This window comes from Apaloderma vittatum, unplaced genomic scaffold, assembly GCF_000703405.1.
Source record: "Apaloderma vittatum isolate BGI_N311 unplaced genomic scaffold, ASM70340v1 scaffold9251, whole genome shotgun sequence".
Lineage (NCBI taxonomy): Eukaryota > Metazoa > Chordata > Aves > Trogoniformes > Trogonidae > Apaloderma > Apaloderma vittatum.
This window is the reverse complement of record NW_009697356.1, coordinates 1-16,895: the sequence shown is the minus strand read 5'-3', so window position 1 is coordinate 16,895 and position 16,895 is coordinate 1. Positions and strand designations below refer to the sequence as shown.

At 42.9% G+C, this 16,895-nt stretch overlaps 1 protein-coding gene across 1 annotated transcript in view; it reads right to left on the bottom strand.

The window, feature by feature from the left end:
- Positions 1-15,595, bottom strand: part of RAPGEF1 (Rap guanine nucleotide exchange factor (GEF) 1) — an 81,477-nt gene extending 65,882 nt beyond the window's left edge. Inside the window, exon 1 of the mRNA XM_009877612.1 lies at positions 15,405-15,595. Coding sequence (XP_009875914.1) covers positions 15,405-15,423 — 19 coding nt within the window. The 5' untranslated portion in view covers positions 15,424-15,595. The remainder of the gene's footprint in view (positions 1-15,404) is intronic.
- Positions 15,596-16,895: the final 1,300 nt, after the last annotated feature.

Sequence of the window (16,895 nt, the reverse complement as noted above, 5' to 3'; positions counted from 1 at the left end):
AGATAAGAATTCAGATTGAATTTTGAGGTCTAATCTGAAATACAGAGAGTCATAATATTCCTGGGGGTAAACAGCTCCAGAGAGCATCAGTGTTATAGGAGGCTTCTTCTACCAAATCACCATCACTCTTACTTGAATTCACATCTTCTGGTTGTGTATTAACACAACAATCTTGTATTAGCTTAACCTCAGTCTATCATTGTACCTCCAAGGAAGCACAGGCCAGAAAGGGAGTTTCAGAGTTCAAGCTCATTCTCTTGCCAGATCATAAAAATCACAGCATAACCGTATCACACAAAAGGTCACCCACTGGGACCTGACGCAAAACAAGGAAACCAAACAACGAAACAAAACAAACAAGGAAAATCCTTAAACAAAGAAGGAAAATCTTCAAAACGATTAGTCCATCCATTTAAGTGCTGTTTATTCATAATGATATCAATTCTTACAGTTAATTCTAAATTTTCAACAAAGTATGTGTCATTTTATTTAAAAAATACGACCTACATTTGAATTTCTGAATAAGGGCACAGATGTACACAACGCTTTGCATGTTAAATATGTGGCTTTATAGTGGCTTAGATTTCACACGTGCCCATCTTTTCAACGGCAAATCTGGTCTGACATTGCTTATTGTTACAGGATCCAAAAAAAAGAAAATAGACACAGAGAGTGCCTCGTATGCGAGTTTTGATAGCAAACAGGCTATCTACGGAGAGACTCAACAGACAGGGAAGGAAAAAAAGAGGCCGATCAGTCACCAGTCAGACTCTTTTTAATCAGGTTGAAATGCGGAGGGGAGGGTTCAATCCCTCCAATCCACATATTCCCATCGCTCATGCTGCTTTCTTAATTAGCAGCAAGTGGACAACAGCTGTTGGTAGCCCAGAGGCCAGAAAGGTAAAAAGGGGCATGTTTGAAGGAGAGAGAAATGGGGGCAGCCACAGCACCGGTCTGTGAGATGCACAAGTTGTCAGCAGATGCAGAGATCAGGCTGCAGCCAGAACAGCTGACTGACACCAAACTGCCACGCTGACACCCGGCCTCGCACTCCAACGCTGAGAGGATGCTCTTCCTGTGGGCTTTAGTCTGGGTGTTCTACCAGATGATTAATTGCAATTTTTTTTTTTTATTTTTTTTTTAGTATTCCCGTAACAGGAGAATTGAAATTGAGAATAGAAGGAAATGGGAAGGCCATCCTAATGTCTCGCGACAAATACAGGGGGGTCAGTTCGGAGGCATGGTGTAAGAAAGTCTTCAAGACTGTTCCTGAGGTTTTAACCATAGGAACTGAAGCAGAGGAGAGGGGAGAAAACATGTTTTACTTAAACGGCAGAAAGAAAGCTTCAGCAGAAGATACAAACTTAATCACAGACAACTAGAAGCCATAACCTTAAACAGCATGAAAGAAAAAACCCCTCTATTCAGTCATTATTATTCATGTATTAAATCCTACAAGTCCAAGTCATCAGCCTGAGCCACCTCTTAGACTCACATGGATCAAAAAGAAGTTTCTGTCCTAAAGAGGTGAAACCTCCCAGTCAAGCCACATGCTTATCTGAAACTCTCTGACTCTCTGGATGATTATGAGTCTCCAGATGATCAAGCAATAAAATAACTGCTTCCTTTTTGGACCTTGACTACAGTCATTTGTGGCAATGGGGGAACTCAATGCAACTGTAAGCAATAACAGGTATTATTAAAATTTCTCACTACACATCTGTTAATGAAAAATTGGCTTACTCTAAGTTCAATTTATTCAAAAAAGTCAGGCCGCTTTCAAATATGGCTTTAACCTATGCAGAAAACATAGATTTGGAGCAGTTTTCTGAGGCCTGTCTGGCAGGCTGCAGTTTTGCCAGTTCTAAATATGTAACAGCTTTCTGAACTTGAACCGACACAGGGAAGCTGGGCTGAAGATGTAAGCATTTCCCCAAGCTGCCAGTACACTAGCAACACATCTAAAAACCCTCATCAAATTAAGTGCTTAATTACAACTCAGACTTTGAGACTCTGGAAATTAGGATAATCTTCTGGGAAATTTATTAGTCTCCCACAAAAGACACTGCAACACATAAGCCAAAAAAAGCACAGAGCTCGGAGAGTGTTAGCCCATCAGATCGCACCTTGTACTAGATTCCTCAGCCTAATTCCTGGAGAATATGAGGTGAGATCCATGACTTAATTTCACATTCTTGAGCCTCTGTGAAAGATTAGGATCAACACGACCAGGAGGCTAAATCATGAACAGTAAAAAGTTGAGAAATGTTTGCTGAGGAGAGCTGACACGAAGCCAGGTGTGCATAGACCTTCTCACGCTTGGTGAACGTACGGGAGCAGGACAGCAAAGGATACTGCTTGGAGAAGGTCTCCACACAGCCGTTCACACAGCCACCAAGATTTTGCCAGCAGGTCATGCTGGCCCGCTCCGTTCCTCTAGGTGGCACGCTCTGTGCACACAAGATTACCTGCACCTTCCCACCACTGGAGAGATGCCCCCACTGCACAGCACGGCACCTTCCACCCCCACTGCCTAATGAGATCTCAAATGTCTCAGAGCCACAAACAACCCACCCGCAGGATATACAGCCCCAGAGATAAACTGAAAAGCTCACAGAAGCTTATGGAGAAGTAGACATCATCTGACCAAAGTAATAAGTTAAATCATTGCGGTAAAGGAAATACGGGCAGAACTTGTGCCCCCTGTTCTCACCTCGCCACAGACGGCACTTTCCATCGGTACCCATCACGGTCAGAAGTACAGAATAAACGCTTGCACAATGCTCTAGAAATTTAAAGCTTTAGGGAAACACTAAGCATTACACATTTTCCCTTTTGATTCATGAAATTATTGCATCAAGACAAACTGAATCTCCTTCTCAAAATAAGACAGACCATACCACACTTCCCACTGCTGCCACCCTCGTGAGCCATGGCCTCAGAACCACATGCAGCATCAAGAGAAGCTCTGCTGCTCGGGCGAGATGCGTATGTTTGTTCCTCTGCTGTGACATACGTACCACCCTTTGCTGGCACACCCCTACACATCTCCAGGACAACCCTGCCGAAACAAAACCTTGTGACACAGGCTCTTAGACAGGAGGCACTACAACCAATGTGAGTGTATGCGTCCAAATAAGAGAAACAAAGGGAGCAAGAGGTGACAAAGAAGAAATCATATCCTGGTATCAAAGACAACAAGGAACGATACAAAATGAAAAGCAATTCAAACACAAGAGCTCAAATGTAGAATCCAGGAAGTAACAGAACTTGGGTTGGAAGTATCTCAGAAGCTGACCTAGGAAATTATGACATGGGTTCACTCGTATAATACACCAGCTATAGGTGAAAGGCTTTCTCCCTTCAGCAACCTCTCTCTGCACACTCAGCGTCCAGACAGGTTCACATTTGGAGCACAATGCTTCTTGCTTACTCCTTTTTTTGTGACCCAGAGATCAGCAGGTCTGCTACAGCCACCCGTACCCAGGAAGAGCCCAGGGAGCCCAGCACCTCCTCTGCTGCTCATGGCTGGCACTGACCAAAGGGCTTTGGAACAAAATAGTAATTTATTTTTCCTGACAATATCACAACTACAGAAATTCACCAAAATGCCCATGAATGCCAAACAAAATTTTTGGTGGAAAGCTGTGGAAATCTACGTATCAGTCATGACAAAAGTCAGCTTTGTGATTAAAAACAAAGTTTACAAGAAAAAAGTCCCAACCTCCTGATTAGGAAACTCAAAAGAGGGCGATGACCACATTTCAAGTGTCTATCTGGTCTAACACAGCCTAGAAACCCAGTCTAAGTAACATTGGTGCTACAGTGCTAGGAAATGCTAAAAGCCATTGAACCAGCTGAGATGCCTGCTTAGAGAGACTGCTACATTAGCTCAACATGGGATAAATCAAATAAATTTGTACCCTGGAGCAAGAGTGTGGGGAGTGTCCAGACAAGCCTTTACAAATATTAACTAGCCTGAAGTTAAATAGCTCTCTGTAAACTATCCTACAGACTTTGATACCATAAGAACCAGAAAGTTCCTCCAATATGAAATTCCGATCAAGTGAAAATATGAAAGCAGCTCCTGATACAGCTTAACCACCCTTTAGTGCTGATCATTTAAGCTCACGTTGTTTCCTACTGATTTTAAGGCTTTCACAAGATTTTTCATGTGGCTTACTCATAACGAACAGCTGCTCTGGTAACTGCTGGAGTCAGCATGTACTTCCTGCCTGGAAAAAAAGTCATCAATATATTTCAGTACAGAAAATCATACTCTCTTTAAAACAATTCACGATAGGGTTTAGATATCAACTGGCAACATGCCACCAACACTCCCTTAAACAATGGTTACACCCTCTATACAGCTAAAAATGAAATAGCTGAAAAGGAAGACGTTTTATACAAGTTCCCAGGGTAAAACACATCTGAGAAGCACTGGTCTGGGACTGACATTGTTCTACTAAAAGAATAAATATCTGGGTCCAAATCGTATTTCCTTCAGCACCTTCCCAGACTCACGCAAGAAGAAAATCCATCTGAGCTTTCCTTGTACGCCTTCGGTGCTCTCTAAGAGAACAGAATCCCAGCATTTTATAAAACTGCTAAATAAGAAGTGCTGCAGATGATTTACCCTCCTGTGAACATCTCTTGTAGTGCCAGTGAGACCATTTGCCAGCTAAGAAGTCTGAGACTCTTTCAATGTTGACTTTACGCTCGATACAAATGTTGAGCGATCTGCTTGTACAGCGAGTCCTCAACCACAGCGATCTCCCAGCACAGCAATGCTGCTTACAACGCCGCCACAGCGAGACAGGCTGTCAAGACAAACATCATTGTATTAATTGCATCTGTTGATTAACCAGCCCAAGAACGGCCTTGTTTCAATTGCAGCCTTTATAAGACAGTACTGAAATGTTACTGTCTGTGTTGAGATGGATGAGTCAACAGACAAAACAAAAAAGCACTTGTAAGGAGATTCTGGCTGGAGTAATTCGATAAGCTGCACAGCTCCACAAAATGCTGGTCTTTATTGACATAGCTTGCTCATATAGTCCTTAACTTGGTTTTAGGTTTCAGGCTTGTTTGTTGCAAGCTTTCCAGTCAAAGCTAGGCAAACACACACGTACTGTTACATTCCCAAAGGTGAAAGATGGGTAAAGATGCGTAACCAATCTGAAAAGAGTTTAAGAAGTCATATTAGATATGAATCTTCTCACTTTAGGGGGTTTACAGTGGCTCTTCTCTGTATTTTGGAATCCTTTTTTGACCTTGTGGAGTGAAAGACCTGTCAAATCATGTGGTAAATAAAGCACGGGGGGCTGGGGGGTCAGGCTGACGCAGGAAGCACTGGCCACGCACCACCAGCAAGTCTCTCCTTCCGTTCTTAAGCGGCTGAAATGATCTCTGTGATGCCAAGTAAGGTCGGTAGATTCACGTTACTGAAAGAGTGACATTTTGAACCCGGTATCTCTCTCATGCAAAACCATCCACAATTCATCTTTTAAGGCTGAGATTATTCATTCTGGAGGAATTAACTAACGAGTTTTTATCTCCAAACTAGGTCCTCACACTTGCAGCTAGTCAAGAGCTCAGGCTGGCAGAGGCTTTGCTTCCCTCCGTGAGCACCAGAAGCCACAGTAACACTGAACAGGACAAGCTTTAAAATACCACTCCATGACAAAAGGCAGGTCTGCGCTACAGAAACTGGCACCCACTTACCAGCTGACACTTCACGTAGCCAAGGCACAGAGGGACAAAGCAAAGCCTCAACTTCTGAATCACCTTTACTGGGCTGGGCATCAGCTCTTTGCGTCGTCTCACAAACTGCTGCGTGTGGGTTTGCCCCACTGTCATTTTTTGAAGTAGGACAAAAACTAAACAGAACCAGAACACACAACAAGAAAAGGAGGTAAGGACTCTGACATTTCCCCCAAAACACACGCACAGAAAGAGGTCAGCACTGACTTCTGGCTCTTACGCAGACTTGCTCACTAGCCTGGCTGAGATTTTGTTCAGTATCTGTCACAGCCAAGCGTGAAACTCAAGCGAAGCGTGTGGTCAGGTGGCTCAAGTGGTTCTGCAAGTGCTTCTTCTGTATTTATTATAGCTCACCCTTTTGCTACAGCCTCCTGCATTACACCCAGAGGCAAAGGCAATCACTGCAAAACTCGCAGTTTGCATCAGTAAACACAGCAAGGTAATAATTTCAGTTTATCTAATTTTTGAATTTGGCAAACAAAAAAAAACCAGCCCAAACAAAACTCAACCGGATTTCTTCTGACAAACTGTTGAACGGACCAAAAATCATATTCTGCTCACTGCAAAAGAGAAATTCTTCAGCTGGTATCATTCAGGATAAAGGGCATTTTACAGCTGTACAAGTGCGAATATTTTAAGAGAGATGTTTTTAATTCTCTCTAGTCCACTTACTAAAATCTAAACCTCGTACCTTAAAATAACCCTGACAGGCAAAGCATGCCAGACCTTCCTGTCCAATGCAGTATAACCACACACCGCATCAAAACTATTCTCTACCCTTTCCTTGGGTAAAATAGCAGGGATGGAGAAAAAGAAATCATTTACACACAAGAGCAGAAACCTCTCTACCCAGACCCATTTGTTTTACTCTGCAAGTATTGACAGATGAGTAATGAAAACTCTGCTGCAGATGCAGGCTCTTCTTCAAAGCAGCATCAGTTAATAAACCACAACCACAGCTGCAAAAATATCAAGGAATTTGACTCCTAAATGACTCCTTCAAGGGCACAGGATTGCAGGAGGAGTCAGTTTTTGTGCTTTTTTTATACCCCAAAGGTTAAGCTCACAGTGTGTAGCATCGACACAAACCAGTGTTACTTTTCTTGATAGAAGAGTTTTGAATAGCAGTTTTATGAAATGTATATTAATGAGCACTGCTATTTCTAGCATGATTTTTTCTCCATTATGATAATATTTGAAACTCAGCATACTATGCTTGCAAAGCTTTTCGATGGGAAGTACCTAATCCGAGAAGTATTAAGTGATAGAAACAAATGGAAATAACAGCACTAATGAAACGCGCAGCCTGTCAGCTCTCCGCACAGCATAACACCGGTAACATTGCTGAGAGCGGTGTTTTACAGGAGTTACCAGCTCTGCATGTCAGACTCAGATCAGGACCTCATTCAACAGCCACGCTAACAGCACATGCACACTGGGAATGATTTCAGAATCAGTTACGCTTTCACTTGATGGGGGTATTTTTTATTTATATTGCCAGTGGAGCTCTAACAGACTGGATGACCAACAGCTGTAGCCTTAGATGCTATTATTTGTATCAGCCCTAAGTACTTACAGGACTTGAGAAGGATAAAAACAATGACATAAGCGATCAACAACCTTCCAACATCATTTCTGTTGTTACCAGCACTCTTACACACCTTGTTGCCAGAGACTCTCGGGATTCATAAATAAACTCATCTGCTCAGCTGCCAGAAATAATCCCTCAGATGTTTCCTTAGCTTTCCCTTCTCTATCTTGTTAACTTCAGCCAGAACAAAAAGTGTAAAATACACATTCAGCTGGTAACCCTGAACACAGTTTGCTGTGGTCAGTTGCCAGGTACCTCTTTTTTTTCTCCCTTTTGCCCATAGTAAAAAGTCACAACAATCCTGACCAACCCCAGGCGACACTGCGGGTTACACCAGCGTCTGGTCCAAGCGATGGTTTTGATTCCTTGGACCTCGGTGCTGCCCCGGCTGGCAGCCAAATGAAAGCTTGGAGAAGTTCTCCTGTGTCTCGCTTGCGGTGTACCTGATGTCTCCAGGGAGTCCTAGAAGTATTACAGTGAAATGTACACCTCAGATTTGAGGTCTAATGAACAAGGCTGTAATTCAGGGTAAAATCTAAGAGTAAGAGCTGCCAATGCATATTTAAAGAATTCATAGAAGTGCTTTCATCCGAGGCTGACAGGAGCAAAACCATCTTTGTTTAAAGACTACCTGGAAATACACAGACAGTAATGAGAACCAAATTCTCTCTTTGCAGGGTTTTTAAGGGTTTATCTGCCCTGCCATTATTGCCAGGACACTTTGGTTTTTAACAGCAACCCACCGTTCACTGCCCTCAGTTGACTCCTCCGAGCCGTAGCCAGAAGACACAGATATCTGCTTTTTTCCCCAAAGGATTTTGCTTTTCCCTGGCACTTCCCGTTCCAGGTCACCCAGTTCACAAGTAGTCTTTGTTCCAGCAGCATAGGAAAACATTTTTTTATCAGTGTTCTTACCTTTCAGCCTGATGCCAAATCATCGGCTGATGGAACCTGGTAACCTTGCATCTGCCTGAGCTGAGCAGCACAAGGCAAAGCAAAGAAATTCAACTTTGCAAAGTCTACTGTCTGTTTCATCTTTGGGAGCTAACAGCAAATTAAATAAAAATCTCAGCTTACAGACCCGCCACCAGCAGCAATACTAATATTAAGTGAGCTCTTGCAGGCATCTCCTTTGTGGTACGTAAGGTTCTTTTGTTAGTTCCCCCAGCAGTGACCTGCGTGTGAGACACAATTTTTTTGAAGGCCAGGGGTCTTGTCGTAACCCAGTTTTCCTCCCCGGAGAGTCCTGCAGTCAGAGGAGCAGCCACCACAGACAAACAGCACATTTGCTTTAACGTGGTGAGGAAGAGGCGTGCCGGCTGCAAAGTTTTACTGAAACGGACCAACAGGTCCAAGAGACACGCAGGCCGGTGTTTCTAATGACAAACAGCAATTCACAGAACGAACAGAAAAACTAAGCTAAAAATAGAGAAACTCCCCACCTCAGTTTCTGTCAGTTACGTTCTCCTGTGCATTGCTCATAATGATACAAGAGATTTTTTTTAAAAGAGAAGAAAAAGTCGTGACTTTCAGATGCACCATGTTTTTGGGCACTGCAAATTTCTCTCATGCAGTATCCCTGGAGAAACAATTCCAAGCAGTAAAAGACCTGCACTGCTCTTACCGTGCTCCATCTGGCTTAACATCCACCTGGCTCCATCTGACTTAACATATGACTTCATGTGACCTTCGCAAGGATATTTATACAGATAACTCACCTCCTGCACAAACCAGTGCTCTACATTTTTCGTAAATCCCTGTAGATTCATGGATGAGCTCTAACCAAAACTGTTAGTAGAGACCTCCCTAGTTCCTCAAACTTACTATTCTTGTAAATAATTTGGTTTAAAGCTTCTCATTAGAAAAGAAGAAAACATACACTTAAAAAAATTAAGATGGAAAAAATGTATCCACAGAGCGGTATTTAATTTGTTTGTGTACAAAAGTTGCAGCACACATCACTCCTAACAAGGAAATACAGGCTGCATTGCTGAGCGAAAAGTGGATGGAACCATCTGCTCTTTATTTCCCCAATTGACAAACTTAATATTTAAGCACAAAGTGAAAGGATAATGTATCACCCAAGGAAAACTGTGTTTTAAACAGTATTGTCCTGCTAACTGAAGCCCACCATCGGCTGGATTCACCGAGCATTGCTATCTGGAATTGGCTGGAACGTACTACACAGCCAGAACTCAAATATTGATTTCCCTGGATGCCCTTTATTACAGGATGTTTGGTTTGTAAAGGAAACTTTCTAAACATGGAATTAATTCCTGAGGCTATTTTACCACCTCTTGGGCAGTACGGACAGGACGGAATGGTAGATTGAGAAGCACAATCAAATCACTGACAGGTAGGGGACAAAACAACGCATGCTGGCCATCGTGAACACGCTCCTTTTGCTCCCATTTTAATTATCAAAGACAATCCGCAAACTCCAGTTTAACGGATACAGAGCTACATATTCAGTCTCTTGGCAAAATTCTACCAAGGTTTAATCAACCAAGTTGCAGCATCTTACTCCAACTTTACCAGCTACGGGTAACTCTCCTTTGATTTTAACATCTACTGATTTTTTTCCTTCCTTTTCAGAAGCCTAAAAAGACTATTCTCATCTATTTTCTTTCAAAATCCAAGATTTTTATACATATGAAAGATGAAATTAAAGATCTTGTTTAGAATATTAATGGGACTGGTTCACTGAATATGTTAAGTACGCAGCAAAGGGCATCCCTACATGAAGGCTTCAGAGGGAAAGAATGAGAGCATCAGAGAGCAAAAGCAGGCTTTGACCTTTCTCCTCTGAAGAATCATGAATTACTATTTCCTCGGAGCCACTGATGGCCACACCAAGATGTTAATTTGAATCACAAAATGCACAGTATTCCCATGAGACCAGAAAAGCTCTACACAAAGCAGCAGAGACCGTCACCCAAGTAAAGTAAGATAATGCAAAACATGCATTTTCTCAATTCAAAGAGCCTCAGCCCCATAATCTCTTCTTCAGGTACCACCTGTGCTTCATCGACCCTCTCAGTGGTATAAAAGGAGAATCAAAAAACCAAAAGAAACATGAAACCAAAATGCTAGCCAAGGCTTAGAATCCCCACACAGCTCATTTCTCAAATCTTTTAGATTACTTTCCGAAATATGATAGAATAAGAAGTGGTGGAGAAACAATTCTCCCGCAACCTTCAGCAAGTGAACGCTCTGATACAGACCATCTTTCTCTTAGGCATGTTTCTATTCACTTCTTCCTTACTCTAACATAAGAACATTATTTTACAAACTCCAAAGGTGGGCTACGGTAAAAGCTAAACCAGCAGACTGTTTCAAAGCTGAAGAGCTTCAGCTGAAACACACAAGGCAAAAAATGAAGGCAAATAATCTGATCCGTTAGCTTTCTCGGCTTGCTTCACAGAATATGTGGGGACACCATTTCTCTCTCATATAGATGAAACTGTTTGCTCTATCAGCATCAATGTCACACATTGCAAGAAGAAATCAGAAATGTATTTTAAGAGTGGATTCTATGGGTCAGGTATACAGCTGTAAATTTGTCAGGATGCAGTAATGTGAACAGCAGAGCTGCAGAACATTCCTTTGGCAGCAAGTCCCAACCTGCAGGATTCCTGCAGCTTTTCCGGATTGCTGAAATTCATCTTCTGGCTCTTCGCCCTGGAACAGACCCCTCTGAAAGCCGTCAGGAGGCCCATCCTTGCCCGCTTTCCCTTTTTGTCATCTGTCTGTCTTTTCCACTTGCTCAATTTGCATGCAGCTCTGCCCACTGTTCCCTCCTAACATCTGTGGGTCGGGCATCCTCTTGCTCCTCTTCTGGTATTTCCAACCATTCTATCAACATCTTCACTTGTGATGTCCCTTTTCTGGCTACCTTTTTATACACCTGGGACTGCAAATTCAAACTTGCAAAGGTTTGAATAAATCTCATTTTCCTCCGGCCAGTTCTCCTTTTCCTTCTAATCTCTACCAAAGCACTGACGACGACCCACTGTTCTCCATGACCATCCCCTCATCCCATTATGTTCTCCAGTATTTCTCAACCATGAAAACCAAGCTTTGGTTATTTAGACAAAACTGACAAATAACAAAGCTAATATTCTCCCAATAGTTAAGGGATTTTAATAATCCTTCCATACTGCTTCCATGACAATAGCCCAATCCTATAGCGTGCTAACATTAATAAAGAAAAAGAGACAGATGTAACACCAAGGCAGAATTTCCTAAATATTCAGGCACTTACAGTACAATAAATTTTCAGTTGTTTTCAGGTAGAAAAGTCTCTTCTGTCACAAATTTGAGAAGCTGACAGAGTCCTCTCCATGCACACATTTTTCTCCAGATAATGGAAAGTCTCCATAGGAAGAATACAGACTGGAAGGATTCATTTTGCTGCTAAGCAACAATACACAGAAGTCAATAGCTCTGCAAACTGGTAAAAGGCCCCAAAACTTCAGATCCATAGTTTCAGCAGAAAAACATTGGGATCATTTGCTTTAGAAAATGGAACGAGTTATATCCTCTACTTGTATCTAAACTATGCAAAATGATGGGTGTGGTGGAGCAAGAGAGAGGAAGAAGGCTTTTAAATCACCTTACCTGTAGCTCTGACATGTAATTTGATGTTTTTAATACACTACATAGTTTCTGGAGTTTTATCTGGCACAAAGACAGGAGATGCTCTCTATCACCTTCCCTCTGCTGGGGTGCAAGGATCTGCCAGACTTAATGCTAGAGTAACAAACAACGCCAGCTATCACCTCTCAGTAGCCCAGCGGAGAACTACCCAGACATCTCCTGTAATACACGTAACGACTGAGTGCTGGAGTTAAATCTGCTCAGTCATCAAAAGCCTCTGCCAAAGAAAGGTATAACATCTCTCTATTTATTTATAATAAAGTCTAGAAGGTTAACTCTTCACGTTCCTCCACTTGCAGTTAAGATGCTGAACGCGTCTGAATTCAATGCTCGCCTTTCAACAGATTTGACAGCAAACCTCATTTTGCCAATTCTACCCACAGGTTTCCAACTTCAGAATAAATAAGGCATGCGTGTATACTTTTTTTAAAAAGACCCATATCTTTGCATCAGAGCCTATCCGCACTTACAGAGTTATCAGAATAGCAGCTAAGCTATCAAAAACTTCCAAAAAGATGTACGAAACCCCAAGGAAACCTGAAAAAGCAGTTAGAGATTGACTCCCCTCCCTAGAAACAAATATTCACGTTGCTTCCACTCACGCAATATATTGCAACAAGTAGAGCCACGCTGCCAGCCTGCAGGTCCCTTACACACGGGAAACGCTCTCTGCAAGTGAAGCGACAGCCCTAGATGAGGGGCATTTGTGTTATGATCCTGACTGACATCTCTCTGCTTGCCAGGAGGTTAGCAAGAGCCACCTCCCACTAGTAGGAGTTACCACCACATAAAAATCACACCGATGGATATATTTAGCCATTGCGGTTCAAGGAAAACGACTGCTTGCACTGAAAATAAATTTAGCAATTGTTTCCAGTTTCTGCTTTTTCACTGACTAAGGCACAACCCAGCTGCTTCACATTCCAGTAGACTTCAGCTGTCTTTTCTTTCTCCACTCCTTGCCCACTTCCTTTCTACAACTGCTACGACCATCTCAGTCTCGCAGCAGTTATCCCGCAGGCTACATTTCTGAACCCTCCGTTCTTAGGGCTATGCAATAGGACACCTGTCAAGCCTACGGCGACTTATAACAAACAGAAAATTGCTCTTTCTGCACTAATTTGTAGGAAACGCTGAACAGTGATCGTCTCGTACCTGTATTTTGCCGCTACACAAAACCAGACTGAATTGCCCATGCTTTTTAAACCAGTTACAATAAAACACATACGCGGTGTCACGATCCGAGCAGCATAGAGTAGAAAATGCAGTAGGTGCATTTAGAACAGTTTAATTTTCAGATTCCAGGACAAGATATTTCCCAGAGAATTTTTGCTTCGTTTGAAAGCCACCAGTGGAGCAGCGCTGACACCGCGTCAAGTGGTCACTTCTTCAGAACTGTGGTGAGCGCACAACTGAACCAAGAAAGTCTCCTGCCTAGTAATTCACCTCAGTGTAACTCAGACAAAGGGAAACTGCAGAAAACCGTACAGGTGTAACAACTATGCTGGCTAATATCCATAGAATCATCCAAGAGATGATGACAGTTCCAAATACATCCTCCCCCAAAATCAGATCCCCAGGAAACTTTGCATTAATACAAAAATATTCACAGATGCACAATTCAGAATGACGTAAATTGGCGTGGAGGACTCCGGACAAACACTAAGCTCCTATAAAGATGGGAATAATCTGGCCTCATGAATTGTTGCTTCTATTTTGCCATTTTCTTTACAAGAAGAGTTCTCCTGGGATAACTCCTAGATATTTATACCACCAATGCTAAACACGAGACTTCAGAGGTAAATGTGCTTATCAGGCAAACGCTTATGAGTAGAAGTGAAGACAACAGCATTTTCAGTCTGCTGGGAATACACACAGCCCGTTGAGTCCTGAGCAGAACAGAGATAACTGACTGCACTCCAGGTAGCTAATGCTTGAAACAGTTCTCTCAAACAACCTTTAGCAGATTGCCATTGAAAAAACAATCTTACAAGGGATGTGAAAACCCGGCAAGAAATTACAAGAGCAAGACTGAAAACATCAAGTAGAATAAACCTGCCATTCTTGAATGGACCTGCTTCACGGAAGAGTTTTTTGGTTTAGACGCTACGGTGTCTAACTGCTCCCTTAGTCTCCCTGAATTGATGCAGTATAGTTCAAACTCCCTGGGGCACATAATCCATCAGGTAAATAAATATAGGAATTCATGTATTGCCATGGTAACAGGAAAACCAAGCAGAATCTGTGACCTTCTCTGCTCTTCCCTGGCATGCCTATTTTGGATTTTAGATCAAGACTGTACGACTAACTAGCATGAGAGCAAATATTTTCCAAAAGCGAAGACAAAAAGTCACAGTTCTAGAGTAAAGAAAAACCAATGTCAGATGCCATTCCTTCTCTTCGAGTCAACAAGGGTTCTGCTTTGAAAGAGCAATTGGAAGTCTCCTGCCTGGAGCCTAATAAAACAGGGGTCTAATACTAATGAAAACAACATATACCATTTCATTCGACATTACCAGATGGCTCCCCTTCGCTCCAAAGCGGTGCGCTCTGAATTGCTCTACAGTGACCCTTCTGTTGATTAAATAGCAGTACTGAGGGGCTCCAGAGGGAGCCTCGCCCACTCTCCCTTGGTGGACAGGATGGTAGCTGTTATCTCTAATCATTTATTATTGGTTTTCATTAAGTGCCAACAAGGTGTTTCATTTAAGGACCCAAGGAGCAGATGTAAGTAAGATCTCTAGGGATCTAACCCTATAAGGCAACAATTCTTTTCCCAGCAGCCCGACTAGATGGACGTGAGAGTCAAACCAAAGCCCAAGCCGATTCCCAAGTTTGTCACGATGGCTTGTTAGGAGGCAAGAGCCTATTTTATTAACAGCATAATGGATTTTGCATGTATTTCCATTCCCGTAAGAAAAACACAAATTCCAGTGTTCACAAACATGCAGACCGTGGACCCCAGAGCATTTCTTTCACAGCTCTGTATCCTTTGTTCTGTTGCTGTATACATTTTGACAAATATTATCCCAGAATTACTGTGGTATTACAGACGGTGTTTATTCGGTGACGCTATCAACTGAACTGTTTGTGTCAATCAGAAGTTCAAACATTCAGAAATAGAGATCAAGACTGTACTGCACTGGAACAGGTGGCTTCCAGACTTCCTTCCCTCCCCTCCCCATCTCTTCCCCTCCAGTTTGTATTTTTTTTTTAGTACCCTTCTTAAAGAAATTAAAATACAAGCAGTTGAAAGAGGACAGTTTCCCAGATTTACAATTTCTCTTGTTCAGCAAATCATCACTACGATGCACACCCACTAGAAAGGATGTGCCTCCGCATCGAAACTTCACCCATCGCATCTTCAAAACTGTACATTTACAGCACTGACCTGGGGATGGATCCTGCATGATGTCTTGAGTTCTTCAATGGGAGTGTCTGTCGCAAGGCCGGGCCTCTAGGTTGCGCCGCGTATGATTTTTGTATGGAATTTTTGGCCTTTCTGTTCTATTGTTTAAGGAACCACACTGCGTTTGTGTGTGTCTACAGAGTCATCTTCCCGCGTTTGAACTCTTCCCGCTGCTTCGCTGGTGTGGAGTTATATTTACTATTCTCACAGGGTTATTTACTGCACGCGAATAAACAAAACGTGATCACTTATTTATACATCTCTAATTACTGTCTACAGCGCTATCAGCATTTACTAAAATCCCAAGCCAAATTCACCTCTGGTATGAAAAAGTGGCAATTATTTTAGAGCTGGCCCCAGGTCTGTATCTGCTGCTAACACCTTCCTTACTCAGTTGCTCGCTTCCCGCACAAACAGTTGCAGCAACATACCAGTAAGCATTGAAAAGACACAAGCCAGAATCCCAAAGCAAAGCGTTACGTTGCGATACTACCTAAGGGATGGTGCATCAGATTAACCTGTGATAATTCTGGAGTAACATTTGTCCCACGGTGTGGTGCACACTTTTTAGACAGTAAGTTAGCGCTAAGAGCTGGAAACGTGCCTACGTACCGCACTTAAAAGCAGGCAGCCAGGCTGCAATTCCCAGAGGCTGCTCCAGAACCCGTATCGCAGGAGAACACAGTCAGTCACACACAGAGCAGAAGCCAGAACAAAACCAGGGTCGAATGATCAAAACCAGAAAGCTCTGCTACCTACTTTACTCCTTGGAAACGTGAATCTTTCCTAAATCCGTGGGTGCTGTCCTGGAAAGCCTGAATGCCGTACCTCGCACATCCCGACTCAGACTGCTACCCTACGTTCCCCAGTAGGAAACCGCCCAGCTAGTCCTTACAATAAAAAAAATAATACAAAACAGCATTGATTTTTCTCTGCTAATTAAATGCAACATAATTAAGCTAAATAACTTCCCTGCTTGATTTATAAAACACTAATTGAATCTTTAAACGTAGTACTCCCGCTACACAGAGAAGCAGAGGCGTTCAGCCATCTAAAGCGACAACTGAGAGCCAGAACACAACTCCAGAAGCACAGAGGTGACACGGTCCGTGCCTGAGCGCTTCCTTAGGGCAGCAGAAGAGATCTCGGCAGCCTCCCCCAGGCGAGGGGACACGGGAGAGCTTTGCAAAGAGAGAGGAAAAAACGAGCAAGTTCCCTCTGACATTTGCCCACGGACTCATCTTTTCTGACCTTGCAGCACACACACCAGAAGAGGAAAGTTGGAGAAGTTGCAATTAATCATTGCGTGTAGGCCCCAAAGCGTTGCAGCGCCCCGGCTTTGCTGATGCTTTGCTACACGGAAAGGGCGGCAGGGGTGCGGGAAAATAAAATGTGAAATAAAGGGGCAGGGAGGAACCAGGAGAAAGCGGAGGTGAAGACAAAAAGCCGGACCCCAAGGGCGCCCGGGCAGCC